At 38.8% G+C, this 15,261-nt stretch overlaps 1 protein-coding gene across 8 annotated transcripts in view; it reads right to left on the bottom strand.

Moving 5' to 3' along the window:
* The window catches only part of PCCA (propionyl-CoA carboxylase subunit alpha), a 308,554-nt gene that overhangs the window by 228,278 nt on the left and 65,015 nt on the right, over positions 1 to 15,261 (bottom strand). For all 8 annotated transcript variants that reach the window (XR_016280158.1, XR_016280157.1, XM_089511218.1 and 5 more), the window contains exons 5-6: positions 14,563 to 14,676; positions 12,164 to 12,217 (exon numbers count right to left, since the gene is read on the bottom strand). Coding sequence is in view for 6 of the 8 variants with exons in the window: in XM_089511218.1 (XP_089367344.1) it covers positions 12,164 to 12,217; positions 14,563 to 14,676 (168 nt within the window). In the remaining 2 variants the exon portion in view is untranslated. The remainder of the gene's footprint in view (positions 1 to 12,163; positions 12,218 to 14,562; positions 14,677 to 15,261) is intronic.

Genomic DNA, 15,261 nt, shown 5'->3' with positions numbered 1-15,261 from the left:
AAATTAATATGCTTACTCACAAAGTGTTTCTACCTTATGTTTTCTTCAAATCACTCCTCTGATGATCAACCACAAAATAATGAGGCCAGATACAAGACACTGGGCTACAGAAGGACCATTTTATTTGACCTAAAACATATTTAAGATGAATCTGGATATAAGCAACAAAAATAGAGGGATCAACTTGACGTGGGTCCAGCTGAGACCCAGATGTCAACCTATGACTACCTCCCCACCCTTTCCTTGGGTGAAACACCCGACCTGGAAGGCAATCCAGTATTGTGAGTTGTTCACCGGATGTCCATTTACTGGAAGATAAATTGAGGACATTCCCCTTCCCAGTTCTGTAGACTTTACAGAGAGAGCAACCCTACGGTCAGCCCCAAGGAGAGGCTATTTCTCCACCTCCCAAGTCCCCCAGCCAGTGGAGACAGTTCCTAACCCAACTCTTAACTGAAAGGGTGCCAAAGTGTACACTGAAGTCTGATATCTCCCCCCATAACCTGCCAATGACAACCTATTTATAAACACCAACTGAGTTAATTGACAATGTCCCACTGATACTGAGTAGGATAGGCAAAAAAAATTGTAAAAGGAGAGAAAATTCCTACCCAGCCCCGAAGAGACTAGCAAAGCTCACGCTGCACAGAGGGTGGGAGGGTGGGTCCACGCAAATCTCCAAAGAGGACTTGTGAAGGGGCAATAAGAAACCTCTATCCCTGCCCCTCACAAGCCATAACCTGATGCCCCTCATGCCAGTCTGATCAAATCTGGCCTCTGATTGTGGAAGCCATCGAACTGTGCCCTTCTTGTAGTGTCTTCCAGAGCTCCCAACTCAGGCACCCACAATAATGACAAAAAACCAAACCAAGCATAAGACCTCTGGTTGGCTATGGCACCTCACTAGGTGAACTGAACACTTAATATCATAGTCAAGTGACACCCGCTTAATGTTGAAATTGGACTGTCTGGAGATTCTCAGACAGCCAAAGACACCCTTTTGGCACAAGGAGTCCTGAGGTGTTCAAAGGAAGCCCAGTTTGAAAGTGTTCAGGACTTGTTGATATAACAACAATGGACCATCCACAGCAGAGCAGCAGAGGAGACCGGAACAAGACATGGCCACATTAGAGAACTGCCTTGAAGACGGCTTAACAAAACACTACCAACTTTTTAAAGAAGATACATTTAAGTTCACAGGCTCTTTTTTCTTTAAAAGCACCTAAATTTCTACTGGAGCCCTATTCTGGGAATGCTCTGGTGCTGCAATGAACTATATTTCCCAGAGTTCCATAGCATTGAGCCATAGCAGTTAAAGTTGTGTCTAGCCATATTATTTCTGCAGTGCTGATGCAGCCACACTCCCTTCTCTTTTTGATTCAGAGCTTTATGAGCTAAATGCATTAAAAAAAGTCATCTGGTTGAAAGAGCCATAAAATCCATGCCAGATTTGAGATCAGAATGGAGATAAACAAAGTCCAAATATGCTGATACATAAAAATATTTTAAATTTATTACTACTGATGGCAAAGCAATATGCATAAACCTTAAGACTCAGCTCCTCAGGTGTACCCTTTCATGGGCCTCATGCTTAGGGTTGCCATGTCCCGATTCTAGACGGGACAATCATGGGTTTTGGCCGCCCATCCTCCAGCCTGCCATCCTTGTCCACAAGCCCACTATCCTCCTCCATCTTCAGTCCTCCTCCCCAGCCCTAGGAAGCACGGCCGGATGTACCTCCCCTTCCCAGCCTCTCAACCAATCAGAGAGGCTTCCAGAGGCGGAATTTCCGGTTGCAAAAGCCGCTGGGGCTTGTAGTCGCAGTGGGTTCCTACCGGCAACTACAAGCCCCAGCAGCCATTGCGACCGGATGTCCCACCCCCGGAAGCCTCTCTGACTGGTTGTGAGGCTGGGTAGGGGCGGGCATCCACCCCATCCCGGTTTGTCTCCATTCTTTTGCCAGCTTCTGTTCTTCCCCTCCCCATCAAATTGTCCAACTGTGAGAGGGAGAGATCACTCCAGAGGTCTTAACTCATCGCTTTCAGAGGGCTTCTGGAATTATGTTGAGGCCATATGTAGGCTTAGGCTCACAGGCTGCCCAACTGGCTTCAAGAATACGAACAGAGTCAGGGTCTCATCACAAATACCTAGTTCCTTATCATAAATTCTCTTACCCAACAACAAAAGTATAATTACACAATATCTTACAATGGTACCTTAACAAAGGCTAAGTTCACTCACTTTACAGTAACTATTTTCATGTTTTAATGTTTTAAATGAACTTGCAACAGGTGGCAACCTTGGAATCAAAACTATAAATAAATACTTTTAAAATACACTTCCCAAACTGATTAATAATAATTTGTTTTATTTATATACCGCTATTCCAAAGATCATAGCGGTGAACAGCAAGTAAGCTAATTAGCAAGTAAGCTAATTTGCCCCCAACAGTCTGGGTACTCATTTTAGCGACCTCGGAAGGATGATTAAGTTCTGTTTCAGCCAAAAGTTGCTTTAAGAACATACAAGAGCCATGTACATCAAACCAGCATTCTATTCCAGCAGAATCTAACTGGTGACCCATGGGATGCAGAATGTGAATAGAATGGGACTGTCCTGCTCAAGGCAGCCAACAACTGGTTTCCAGCATACCAAGCAGATGATTATAAATATTGATGGCCATTTCCTCCATGAAAATAGTTTTGTAATGTCAGCATTTGCTCTAGATTTAAATTAAAGAGGCTTCACACAAACAGCAATCAAACATGTATCTCTGAATTCATGATCTTCATACACACTTGGCTCACCCAGAAGTTACTTGCATAGAAGCAATTATTTTTACATGTGGTAGCCCATACACTAAAAAACATAAATTTAGTGTACAGGAACTATGATTTTTTCCATTTCCGCAGAAATGAAAAATCCTATTAGTATATAATGTTACTTGTTGTAATATGTATCTTATGACATACAAATGAATATACAGTACAAGAATACAACTAATTCTGTCTGCATTACTATAAACTTGGCCAAGGATATTGTCACCAATATTGTAATCCAAACCCTGAAAACCCACCAGATTGCTAGGAAGTGAGCCCAGAGTGGAATAATGACTGCAAAATTGCCAAGTTTGGCAGCCACATAGCAACATAATAGCTTCAAACAACACGAACAAATGCTTTTATTTCATTGTTTTATATTTTGGGAATGTGTCAATGAATGCCATCTAGTTAGAAAAATCATTTGCTTTGAGAGTAAAATATACCTTTTATTAAAGATAAAAGCCCTTGACTTCACACCTCCTTTCTTTCAAAAAGGAGATTCACTTTTTTAATATAACAAATCATACTACACAATACATTAAAATGACAAGCTATTGCTATTGCTAAGAAGCCAATTAGATGTATCAGTTATTACTACTCACTTAAGAAGAAAGCTCAGTACCATGCAAACAAAACTCAGTCCCCCAGTATTAGCTTGTCATTTGGTTAAGTTTTCCATCATACTCCTTTTATTAACATGCAATGTTTTCTTATTTGAATAGAAGGCAGTATTAACTATGAGTTGTCAAGGCAATCAGGCACATACATTCTGCATCTAGAAATGTGAACAAGGGACATATAAATCAGATAGCGCTAATGAAGCTAAACAACTGTAATCTGGCCTGGCACAGACAGGGCAGCCTGCCGGCGGACTTTTTTCCTCTGGAGGGAAGCTGCAGCCGCCAAACTGCGTGGCTTCCCTGTGGAGGAAAAAGAACCCAGGAAAAGCAAGTTCTTTTTAAGCTGCAAGGGCAGTGTAACAAGAGCGCCACTGGCACGCTCATTATGTAAGTGTGGATGCTGTGTGGTGCTTATGTAACAATGGCGGCACCTGTGTACACAGGGCGCCGCCATTGTTACACCATCCATAAGTTCTAGGGTTAGGGATCATGTAGTTGCTGCGTGTTCCCTAAACCTAGAACCGGCTCTGGTGCCACACCATACACTCTATGTATGATTACTATATTTTCATTCTCAACATAAAGCACAAGATGTCAGAATCTCAAGGGTTAAAACACAGCACACTGGGAAATGCTTGATGTGTATGTGTTTGACCATGAGCATTCAGCAGAAGGACAAGGTTGATTAGCACAGCTGATGCTCATTGGTTCAAGGACACTTTGGTGTCTAGATGCATGTAGCCATGGATGATGAAACAATGTGTCTGGATTACACAGGGGACACTTGTCATGGTTACACATGGTTTGGGTGACCACATGGTCTGGAGTCTATATAAACCCAGGGGTTGCAAGTGATAGCTTGTGGGTTTGTAGTAGGAGTTGGTTTGGTATGGTTTGGAGTTTTGGAGATCTGTATTTGTATTATAGCACTGTGAATAAAGAGCACTTCGGGAGACTTGGCTTCTTTGGTGGTTTATCAGAAGAAGTCTGGCATCGGTTTGCTGTGTATCCCTGGAGGTTCCTGCATTGCTTCAGTTCCTGGAAGACATCCAGCTGCTGTTATCTCAACTGCCTTTGGAACCACGCTTCTGTTGAAAATTGCTAGCTCTGCTCAAAGGTCTGATTTAACCACTAGGGCTCGTTTGAGTTACTGACAGTGGTTGTTGGACCCCAGCAGTTCTGCTGACACTGGATACATCCAATACTAACCTAAGAACCTTGAGCTGCATTTTCACACAATAAACAGAACCTGAAATATGATTTACTAACATACTAAACAGAAAGGACTAGCACCCACCTTGCTTTCTGCAGGAAGATCATTGTAAGATTTTCTTATTTTGGCATTGGAGAATGTTGCTGTATTATCTATCTCTGCTTTATTTATTTGTCATTTTTAATAGTTACATTTTAAACTAGTTTTAATTTTATGGATAGTTTAATGATATTGTTGTATTTGATATACATATATATTTGACAGTCAGCATGGCATTGTGATTTGGGTGTTTGGCTATGACTCTGAAGATCAGGGTTCAATTCTCGGCTCAGCCATAGAAACTCACTGGGTGACCGCGGGTAAGTCACGCACCCTCAACCCCAAAAAACTTTGTGATAGGGTCACTATAAATCAGAAACGACCTTAAGGTACAGAATAAAAACATAATTTTTTTAGCTATATCTCTTTTAACTGTTATAAACCACCTTGAGCACCAAACGGGGGAAATGGCAGGCTGTATGTATGTATGTATGTACGTATATAAATAGTACTGATGTAATTGATGTGTCAATATTCAATTTCTACATTTTCCTGAAGCATCTTTACTGCTCCTTTCAATAAGGCATGCATTACTTACAGCCTGTTTACATTATAAAACATGAACCCACAACTTCCTATGGCATGCTGTTACCAGTTTTTGTCATAGACTGAGGTATAATCTCACCATCTCATACAGTATACTCATTTGTTAAATAAAGTGTATGGCTAGCCATGACACCAAAATCAATGGGAACAGAGCTAAGGAAACTTTTCATTCAAAAGAAGCAGCACATAAGAAGCAAGAGTACCTTCAAGCCTGTTAAGACATCTGTTAGCCACTACAAACCTTTTTAAAAATGTTTTTATTTACATACAAACAGGTTCTCAGTTACATACAATAATGTTATAGTGTAACAAAAGCAGGAAAATAAGAACACAAAAGGAGGGAAAACAACCACATTAGTCTTCTGTTTCTACAGAAGTTGACCAAATTGTCCAAATATACTACAAGTGCATTTGTAAATTTAATTTTATACATAATTCTTTCAAAGGCTGCAAGCATTGTTAAATCTTCTATCCATAGGATCACAGGTGGGGGGAGATTCTGTCCAGTAACAAACTACTTTTGGTAGTACAAATGATCCAGTTCCGTTGGCCATTTGTTCATTTCCAAGAAACAAATAAATAATTCAAAAGGACACGCACATCCCTGTATATCAAGGAACTTTCCAATACCAAATTTACTCATTTGATTACCTCCTCCCAAAATATAGCTACTGTGGGGAAATTCCTAGATAGATAGATAGATAGATAGATAGATAGATAGATAGATAGAGATATATAGTACTGGTAGTCCTTTTCCTTATGCGGAGGATCCATTCCAGACCCTCCTGCGTAAGGAAAATTCTGTGTAAGCTCAAGCCCCATTAAAGCCAATGGGCCTTGTGCTCATGTCGGCGTGTACCACTACTTGTTCCAGTGCACGCGGCCATTTCTTCCAGCACGGTTTCCAGCATATCATGGAGCTATTCTGGCACTGTGTCTATGTGACGCAGCACCAAAGGAGCACGGAAAATCCATGCGCCAGTTGCTATGGCACCCTTTCCAAGGCACAAAAAGGAGATGCTTTTTGGGGCTCCTTTCTGCACCATGGAAAGGAGAGATTGGCACCACGGCCCCGATCCGGTGCTAAAAGGGGTGGCTGCAGGACACCCCTTGGGATGGTCTGTCATACCCCTTAGAAAGCTTTCTTGAAAGCATTTGATAACTTAAACTGTTAATTTATGAAGGAAATTATCATTAGGACAGCAAAAAGGAGGCAACTACTGTAAATGGATAAGGGCTATATATGAAGTACAACAACACAGGTGATAGTTAACGGAGAGAAAACTAGAACTGAGATGAATCAGATGTAGCTGTCATGAAAACAGTCTATACCCAATCAGGAGTATTGGCCCTGCATCATGTAAACAGGACACAGAGAAACCAGGGTGGAATTTGGGATAAATCACCTATGTAGATAAGCCCTAAGACACAGGGGCAAAGCAGACTGGCAGCTTAGAGTGGCCTCTGGCCAGCCAGTCCCTGATCAGCCAGGGACTGTTGTGAATGGACGGCCCAATCTGAAAGCAGGCCACCACCACGTTTCCTAATGAGCTCCAGAAGGAGCAGTTTTTTGCCACTCCTTTTCTGGCGACTTCAGAGTGGCTTCCAGACAATCTAGGGGTGTGCGTATTCTGCACGTGATGCCATACCCCCAAAGTGGCCAGAAGCTACACCTTTTGGCCCATCTGCTTTGGGCCATAGTTAGAAATCTATAGCCTTACTAGTTAATGTTAAAACTGGTGGTTATGTATCTGTCAGAATTGGGTATTCCAATTCTCTATTCTAGTCTTGCTGTAAACCTCACGTGTCTTACTTATTTATAGATAACATAAATTTATATATATAAATTGTTGGTCTGGGTTGGCCTCAATTAATGACTCTAATATTAAGGGAGCCTCAGATGCATTTAAAGCTGCTGAGTCAAATCTGGACTGTGACAAAGGTTTTATTTGTAGACATTGCCATTTAGCTGACTGAGGTAGTTTAAACTGCTCTTGCAAAATTGAAAAAGACAAAATTCGACATCAACACCAAGTACATGATTTGAAGTAACAATCCCATAATTGGCTCACACCTTCCATAAAAATGGTTTCTTACCAGTTTTCAAATCTGGATTCCTGCATAAAGTCAATTTAGCATGAGCTTATGGGTCAAATTGCAATTGATGAAAAAATATTTCCACACAGTTCTACCCAAAGAAACTGTTGGCAAAACACTGCCTGTTTTTATAAAATGAGAGCCAAGTACATTTAGACAGAGGTGCTAGAAATGAAGACTCCAAGGCTGACCATGGTGAATTACTTACTTGAAGTGATATGTCCAAAATATCTTAATATAAGAGAACAAATATGTCCAATTGAATGTAAGGAGAAAAAGATCTGGAATGCCAAACCGTCCCTCACTGATTGGAATGTGCATCTTTTTCACTGAAATTCTAGGAGGAGCTAACACACACCCCTCCTCAAATCTCCTAAACAATACACAGTGGTTGCACAGGGCTTATGGTTTGCATGTTCTTTTTCAAATTCCCTGAAGAAAACTACTTCTGTGTGTAAGGATGCGGAATTGGTTCTTATAAACATTTTCTATTAAGTGTTCAAGATTATTCAAGGTTTCCAAACTTAAACGACACTTTGAATTATATAAAAGGCAGTTAGGTATTTAATATTATTAAATTATTTACATCCCCTCCCTAATCATTAATAAAATCCGAATTCACCACTGATTAATTATAAATTTTTATTTATAGATAAATGAATCTTAAATAAACTGAAATTAACTTTAATTATGTATTGATATTGAACTAAAAGAAAATAATAACTACAGTGCATTTAATTCCTTTCCCCTTTGACTACAGTGCCTTTTACAGTTTGTAATTGGTTATCAGAGTCTAATTGCAATGCCTTTATTTTAAAAAAAATTCTGGAGTTCACTGGTGTCATACAAAAGAGGCTTGTGGAGGTTCCATGTGGCATATTTCACTTGCAGCCACTGGACAAGTTAAAGCCATCACTTTGAACTAAGCCTTGAAATGAACCAGGAATCAGTAAGGATGGCACAATCTTGGTGTACTACAATTGTAAAACCCAATTTCAGTCAATACTGTTGCTCAACTCTTTGCTTTTGGCTCATTATATGTTTTATTCTTTTCATAAACTGCCTTGGGAAATTATTTGAAAGGCAATATAAAATTGCTTTGGCAGGCACTTTGCATGAGGACTCTTTTGCTTGCCAGCTGCAAAGCACCCACCACTGTAACAAAAAAGAGGCATGGGCCAATCCCAGTTTGCTCATAACCAAAGCAGCCATTTACTGATGAGGTTTTTGTTACAGCTCCACTAAATGGTACTTGATATTTGCCAAGTAATTTCATTGGGACACACAGAAGACTACTAAGTGAGTCCACGACAGAGCTTAAGCTTCTCTGGTCATCTCCACTGATGGCTATGATGGGCAAGCAGCTTGCCTGCCATCTGGATTTTTTTCCCTTCCTCTTTCACAGCTACATACCTGAGAAAATGAGGCAAGGACAGCACTAAGTGGAAGTGGGCATAACCTTTGGACAGAAAAAGAAAGACCACCACAAAGCTGGATTTACACCAAGAAAGCTACAAAGCTTCTTGGCAATTCATCAACCAAATTATAAATGCAGTTGTGGTGGTGAAATTTAAGGAAGGTGACTGAATAAAGTAGCCTGCTTCACAAGGGTGTTGCACACAAAGAAAATGTAGCTGCCTAAATGTTAGAGAAGCATGCATGTCTCTGGGTAAAAGTCACATCACATTGATCTATAGAAGAACCTTCCCTACCGCACTTGCGACTGTTAAGAAAAACAGTGGTGTAAAAGTAACTGCTTAATTTGCGGGACATATATACCTTCTGGAGTCTAATGTAATTCTAGCTGGTCTAGCCAGTTATTTGTTTGATATGGTCAAACTGTATGATACTGAATTAGTATTTTAACAGTACAGCTGGAAACGACAGCCTTCAGGAAAAAACTTTAAAAAGCATAAAATATTGAAAGGATGTTTGGAATATTATGGGCCTTGTCGGAGAAAAATTCTCTGTATCATTTTGAAATAATGGTTTAAAATTAAACCTGAACTGAACATTGAACGAACATGTCTTGTTTTTAATTTTTCTCTCAGGTCTCTTTATATGAATCTTAATTGTGCACGTTGCTTTTTTAAATAAAGACAAATTACTATTAGAAAAACAGCATGGATATTTACTTTCCATCCAACAGAAAAACACAGTTTTGCCCAATAATTACTAACCCCTGCTTCCAAAAAGTTAGCAGGCTGAACTCCAAACTCCCATCACCCCAAGCTAATAAGGCCATTGGTCAGTGATGGCAGCTTAGCAACTTTGAAAGCCACAGGTTCCCTAAGTGATTTAGGTTATGACATAAATCCCCTTGATTTAAAGTGCAGTCCTTGACAATAATAGAATTTGTGTGTTACTGGAACAAATTTATTGCATACAAGGTATTCTTCCAAAATGTATCAATACTTTGATTTTATATCCCATCTTTTATGTATAACTTTTGGATTATATTTATTTCTCTGCTGTGATATGAAGAGGAAACTTCTCTTTCTCTCTCCCCCTCTTCCTTTTGAGCACTTTCCCTTCTATCACATTCCAACACTTGCACTCTCAGCTGGAGCTCAAACAGCCCATGTGTGACCTGAGAACTCTCCCATTTGTGGGGTGATGGGCCAATGTTTATTCTCAACAGAAAATAAGCCCTTAGTACTGCATCAAATCCTGTTCATGAGGGTCTCTGAATTTTAGGAGCAAATTTCTGGGAAGGAGAGCTTGGGGAGGACCAAAAGGGATAAGAGGGTGGAGACTGAGGAGATGCAGAGGACAGCATTCAACTCTTTAGATGCCAGAAAGATTTTGCTTATTCACACTCCTGGAAATCACAACCAATTCTTGTTAATCTGCATTTTAAAATGAGTGGGCAGCACTCCAGGAATATTCACTCTTTTCCTGTATGTTAAAAAAAGGAATGAATTTCCTCTCTTAGAAGCCAACAACTCACATTTTAAATAGATAGCAGGGCTCGCTACACTGTTCAGCACATTAAATAAAGCTTTTCAAAGTCAGAAGTGGACTATACATTTGTCATTATTGTCGTTATTGTTTTTGGGTGCCTTCAAGTAGTTTAAATTTAGGGTGAAACAGACACAAACTTATTTATTGCCAATAAATCTTGACAAGCAAGATTTATTCAGAGGAGACTGACCACTGCTTATAAGTTTTATTCAGAGGAGATTGACCACTGCTTATTTTGTAAGCTGACAAAATATGCCTTCCCTGAGATAAGCTAATGGATTTCCAAGGCTGAGAGACGTTCAAACCCTGATCTCCCAACTTCTTTATTTCAGATAGTCTCAAAAGTGCTACAAGTTCTCTTTACATCCTGGTCTCCTAGCGTGCCAGTACAACATTTAAATCACTACACCATGCTGGCTCTCTGGTTGAGATATATCCATAGTTATTTGTTTATTTTTACTTTATGGCAGTCCATGGGGCAAAGACAAAGAAAAGGCTCCTTAAAAAAAGGCAGCTCCTTATCCAGCATAAACTACAGTGTGAACTTTAGGCAAAATATAGCTTTATTGATCTATGTAGTCCTACTGTATACAAGTTTACTCAGAAGTCAATCCCCTATGTTTCAATATGAGCAACCCTAGTTATTCAGCCATAGTTATTAACCTTTATTTATAAAGCACTGTAAATTTACACAGCGCTGTACATATAATCTTTTTAATTAGACGGTTCCCTGCCCTCAGGCTTACAATAGTTTGTCAGATGTTTAAATAGTTAACTAATGTAGGCCTTTACATTGTTTGCTCATTTAAATTTAGATAATTCTTGTTGTTGTATATGCCTTCAAGCCAATTCCAACTTATGGCAACTTTATCCTAGGGTTTTCTTGGCAAGATTTATTCAGGGAGAGTTTGCCACTGCCTTTCTCTAAAGCTGAGAGAGTGTAACTTGCCCAAGGTCACTCAGTGGGTCTCCATGGTTGCGCAGGGATCTGAGACTCCCACAGGCCTAGTCAAACATTCAAACCAATAGACCATGTTCACTCTCTCTTGAATAAGTCTACATAATACAAATTTTATTTGCAATTGGCCTTCTGTATCCACGGATTCTTTATCTATGGACTAAAGCATCCACGGTTTGAAAATATTCAAAAATTTATATAAATTCTAAAAAGCAAACCTTGATTTTGCTATTTTATATAGGGACACTGCTGTATTTAATGGGACTTGAGCATCCACAGATTTTAGTATCCACAGGGGTCCTGGAACCAAACCTCAACTGATACCAATGGCCCACTGTAATATTTATAGGCTTCATCTGAATACAACTCTTCAAGGCAGATGAGAATAATTAAAATCATTTGACATAAAGACAATATAACAACATTAAGGCATTATTTTAGCCAAAAGGTGCACTGATGATGTTGCCTATGGTATCCTATTCAGAGAGTGGTCACAGTAGTTCCACCCCATGTGGCAAGTTAACCAATACAGCTTGGGATGGGGACTGTTTTAGAAACATACTGGAGGGTGGGGGGAGGAATCCTGAAATTTTTTTTCATCTAATGGAAAAGGAAAATTGTGTTCTTTGTACAGAGTGATTTAGGAGCTTCCAAAAGACTTAATTCCTGAAGAATTTGCTCTTTTTTTCACCCTTACAAACGAAGTACAGAATAATTTTACCCTGCAATTAAACAATTTACTAGCATGACTAATGCACTGAAATTTGCACCTACATACTACAACAATATATCTATATATTGGTTAGAAGAAATCATCATCCTCCCACAAAAAAAAAATCCTTACCAGACGCTTGGAAAATTCTTTATTTTCTGAAAGGAATCCATATCCTGGGTGGACCTTTAAACAAAAAGTAAAGGATAGTTTTCATGAGTTAAGAGATCTGTGAGCATGATACAACATACCCTTAGCACTTAATATATAAGGTAAAATGTTCAGTAGTACTTCCTTGGTACTTCATTTAATATGTAGATCCTACTGAATCCCTAGGCAACGTATCATGTGTTACTAAATCAACATTCACTAAAGCAGAAACAGAGCTTGGAGAGCTATCTTCTTAATGACTTAAAATAAGTTTAATTAATAATTCACATGAATGTTATGGTTAAAAAATTTAAAATAACCTTTTACTTTCCTGGTGCTCTGACATAATGAAATTAATTACTTTTAGTCCCTTTTTTAAAAAATAATCTAAATGCAGAGCATGAAGCAGAGCATGAGCCAGTGCTTGATCCATGTGATATTCTTCACTATTATTTAGGAAGGCCATATTCCATAACTATATAAGCAACTAAAAAGCTACAGATACACTGCAATAGAAGTGCCATTATCCCTTATTAAGTTACAGCCTTAATGTAACTCAGATATACCTGTGTTAGTGAAGAGAGAAACTAATTATAAATAACATTTTCTGACCAGTTACTTCCAAGCTGTGAAGAGCAATATACAAATTTTGAGCGAGAATAAATTTTCTCTGCAGCCTCAATTTTACAATGAGTTCTGCGTATCTAAAATGTTTACAGTAACAACATAAAAACTCTTCACCTATTTTTTCATCTCTTTGGTGTAGTTTAAATGTGTCGCTTATTTATTTATTTATTTTTAAAAAGCGTATCCTTTTAAAGGTTCTACACATTAAAAGTTACACATAAGCCAGTCGCTGACACCCCTTAACATTACCAAATGAGTATCACATTCTGCCAGACCAAAAATTTCTGTCATGTTAATATTCTGCATACAAATGCCAAGAGCCAAGCTTATACATACACAAGACCTACCTTGTATTATCTGGAATTAACTCATTATAAACAGACTAACCAGAGTAAGAAGCCCAGCCTGGGAGATTACAAAGAGATGGGCATCTGACTTCTTTTCTATGTCTCCTGCAGTTTTTCTTCTATTCACACCAAAGGACTGTGGAAGCTGTTCTTGCATTTTTTTTTCAGCATTAGCCTCTTTTCCCCACACTCTTCCAAATCTTTTTCCAAACAACATGCCCTTCTTGCCAAAACACATTGCTGATATCCTGAGTTAGTAACCATTTTCATGACCCCAAATAAAAGAATTGCTACAAATCCCCCTTCAAACAGAACAGAATATAATATCTGAAGACCAGGGGATACAAAGCCATATGCCCCAAAACCAAAATAATGCCATTCTGTTCACTAAAAACAGGAAGGGATATAATTACAGCACATAATAATGTGTAAAGGCATCAGTTTCATAATTTATAATATTATAAACTCACAACTAAGCAAATATGCATGGCAAAGTAAAGATGAAAGACCAAGCTATTTCTATCACCATTATGTCTTCTTAACTAACAATGTAAACATCTGCAGTGCCTGTTAGCTAATTAATGTTGTTGGCCATTTTTCCTTCCCCTTCCCCCCACTTTCTAAATGCACCATACTGAAACATTTATTTCAAAAGAAATGATAATGCTAATTGAGACACTCCAGGGTAATTGCTGATGATGACCGACTCCCATCCATCGAATTTTATTTAAAGGGTTTTTTTTTTTCATTCAGCAGATCTGAGGACCACATTTGCATTCAGTGATGCAATAAAAAGTATCCATTTTGTCATTTTTAAAATATCGATAATTGTTGCTGAACTTTGAATCTCTGGTCTAAATTAAGAAAAGAGAGGCTAGGGAAGGAAACAGCTTGCACACAGTCATCTAGTCTTAATGTATTTTGTCAGCAACATGAAACACTGAAAAACACATTTGCACTGGATATGTCGTTTACTTTCATGCATGTATGAACGGCGTGCAAATTTTCACACATGCCAACTTCAAAATTAAAACAAAAACACCACTATATTATAAAAGACATGTAGAAAGAGACAGTATGGCACAGAAAGGGTTAGTGTTCTAAACTAATTGGGATTTTTTTCCCCCAGCAAATTTGGAAATGAACTGAAGCTGCTCCCTGGTGTGAAAGCTGAATCCAGCAGCCACCTGCAGGATCAGCGACCGGCACTGCCAGATGCTACAAAAGCCTTTGATTTCCAGTAGCGATTTCGGCCACATTTAACTCATGTGACATGAACTAAACTGGAATAGCATATTCAATCATTCTCCCCCTTGCTTTTTTTTTTTTAATCTTTAAATACAAACTCTAGCTTCTTTGCTTTCTATATATGAAACAGCTGCAGAGGAGAGACTCATTCAGACTCACAGCTTGGGCCCGGGTTTTTTTAATGGCTTCCATGATAGCATCCATGTTGAGGTAGCTTTTACTAGTGGGAGCTGGGCCAACACAGACTGCTTCATCCGCCATTTTCACGTGGACCTGAAAAGACAAAATGTCTGCATTTTAACACACATGCACTAGCAAATAAGTTACTCCTACCTCCCTTAACAAAAAAAAAAAAAAAACACCAAAAAAACTGACATAAGATATAAAGTACATATTAATACACTACTATGTAGATACAGAAAATACACAAAAACGTAAGCAGACAGAGAAAGACACATCTATACTCATAATAAAAGACAGAAGAGAGAGGAAGCAATATATGTAACAAACAGATACACATTGGTGCATACAAGAGTCTGTAATATCAAATTTCATGTTATACCAGGTGTGGTTTATATTTACACAAATAATACATAGAAATACAAATTTAAACATGGCACACTGATCATCTATATGGAAATTCAGAGCATAAAACAACTTTGTTAAATGTAACGGGGCCGCCTAATATCTTGCTACTTAACAACAAACATTCACGGCCAGTTCCATCTAAGCAGGCTCCCCAGGAAGTTGGTGATAATTAGAGTGAATTGAATGAAGGGATGCAGTGAGTGTCCCTGCACAGCATCAGGTCAGCACCATGCACAAATTAAAGCCTATGACTAAAGAGTTCAATATCAC

The sequence above is a fragment of the Sceloporus occidentalis genome, unplaced genomic scaffold (assembly GCF_023333645.1).
Source record: "Sceloporus occidentalis isolate IW3139 unplaced genomic scaffold, rSceOcc1.0.p SCAF_2, whole genome shotgun sequence".
NCBI classification, from domain to species: Eukaryota; Metazoa; Chordata; class Lepidosauria; order Squamata; family Phrynosomatidae; genus Sceloporus; species Sceloporus occidentalis.
Note: the sequence above shows the minus strand (reverse complement) of the source record. Positions and strands in the feature narration are given on the sequence as shown.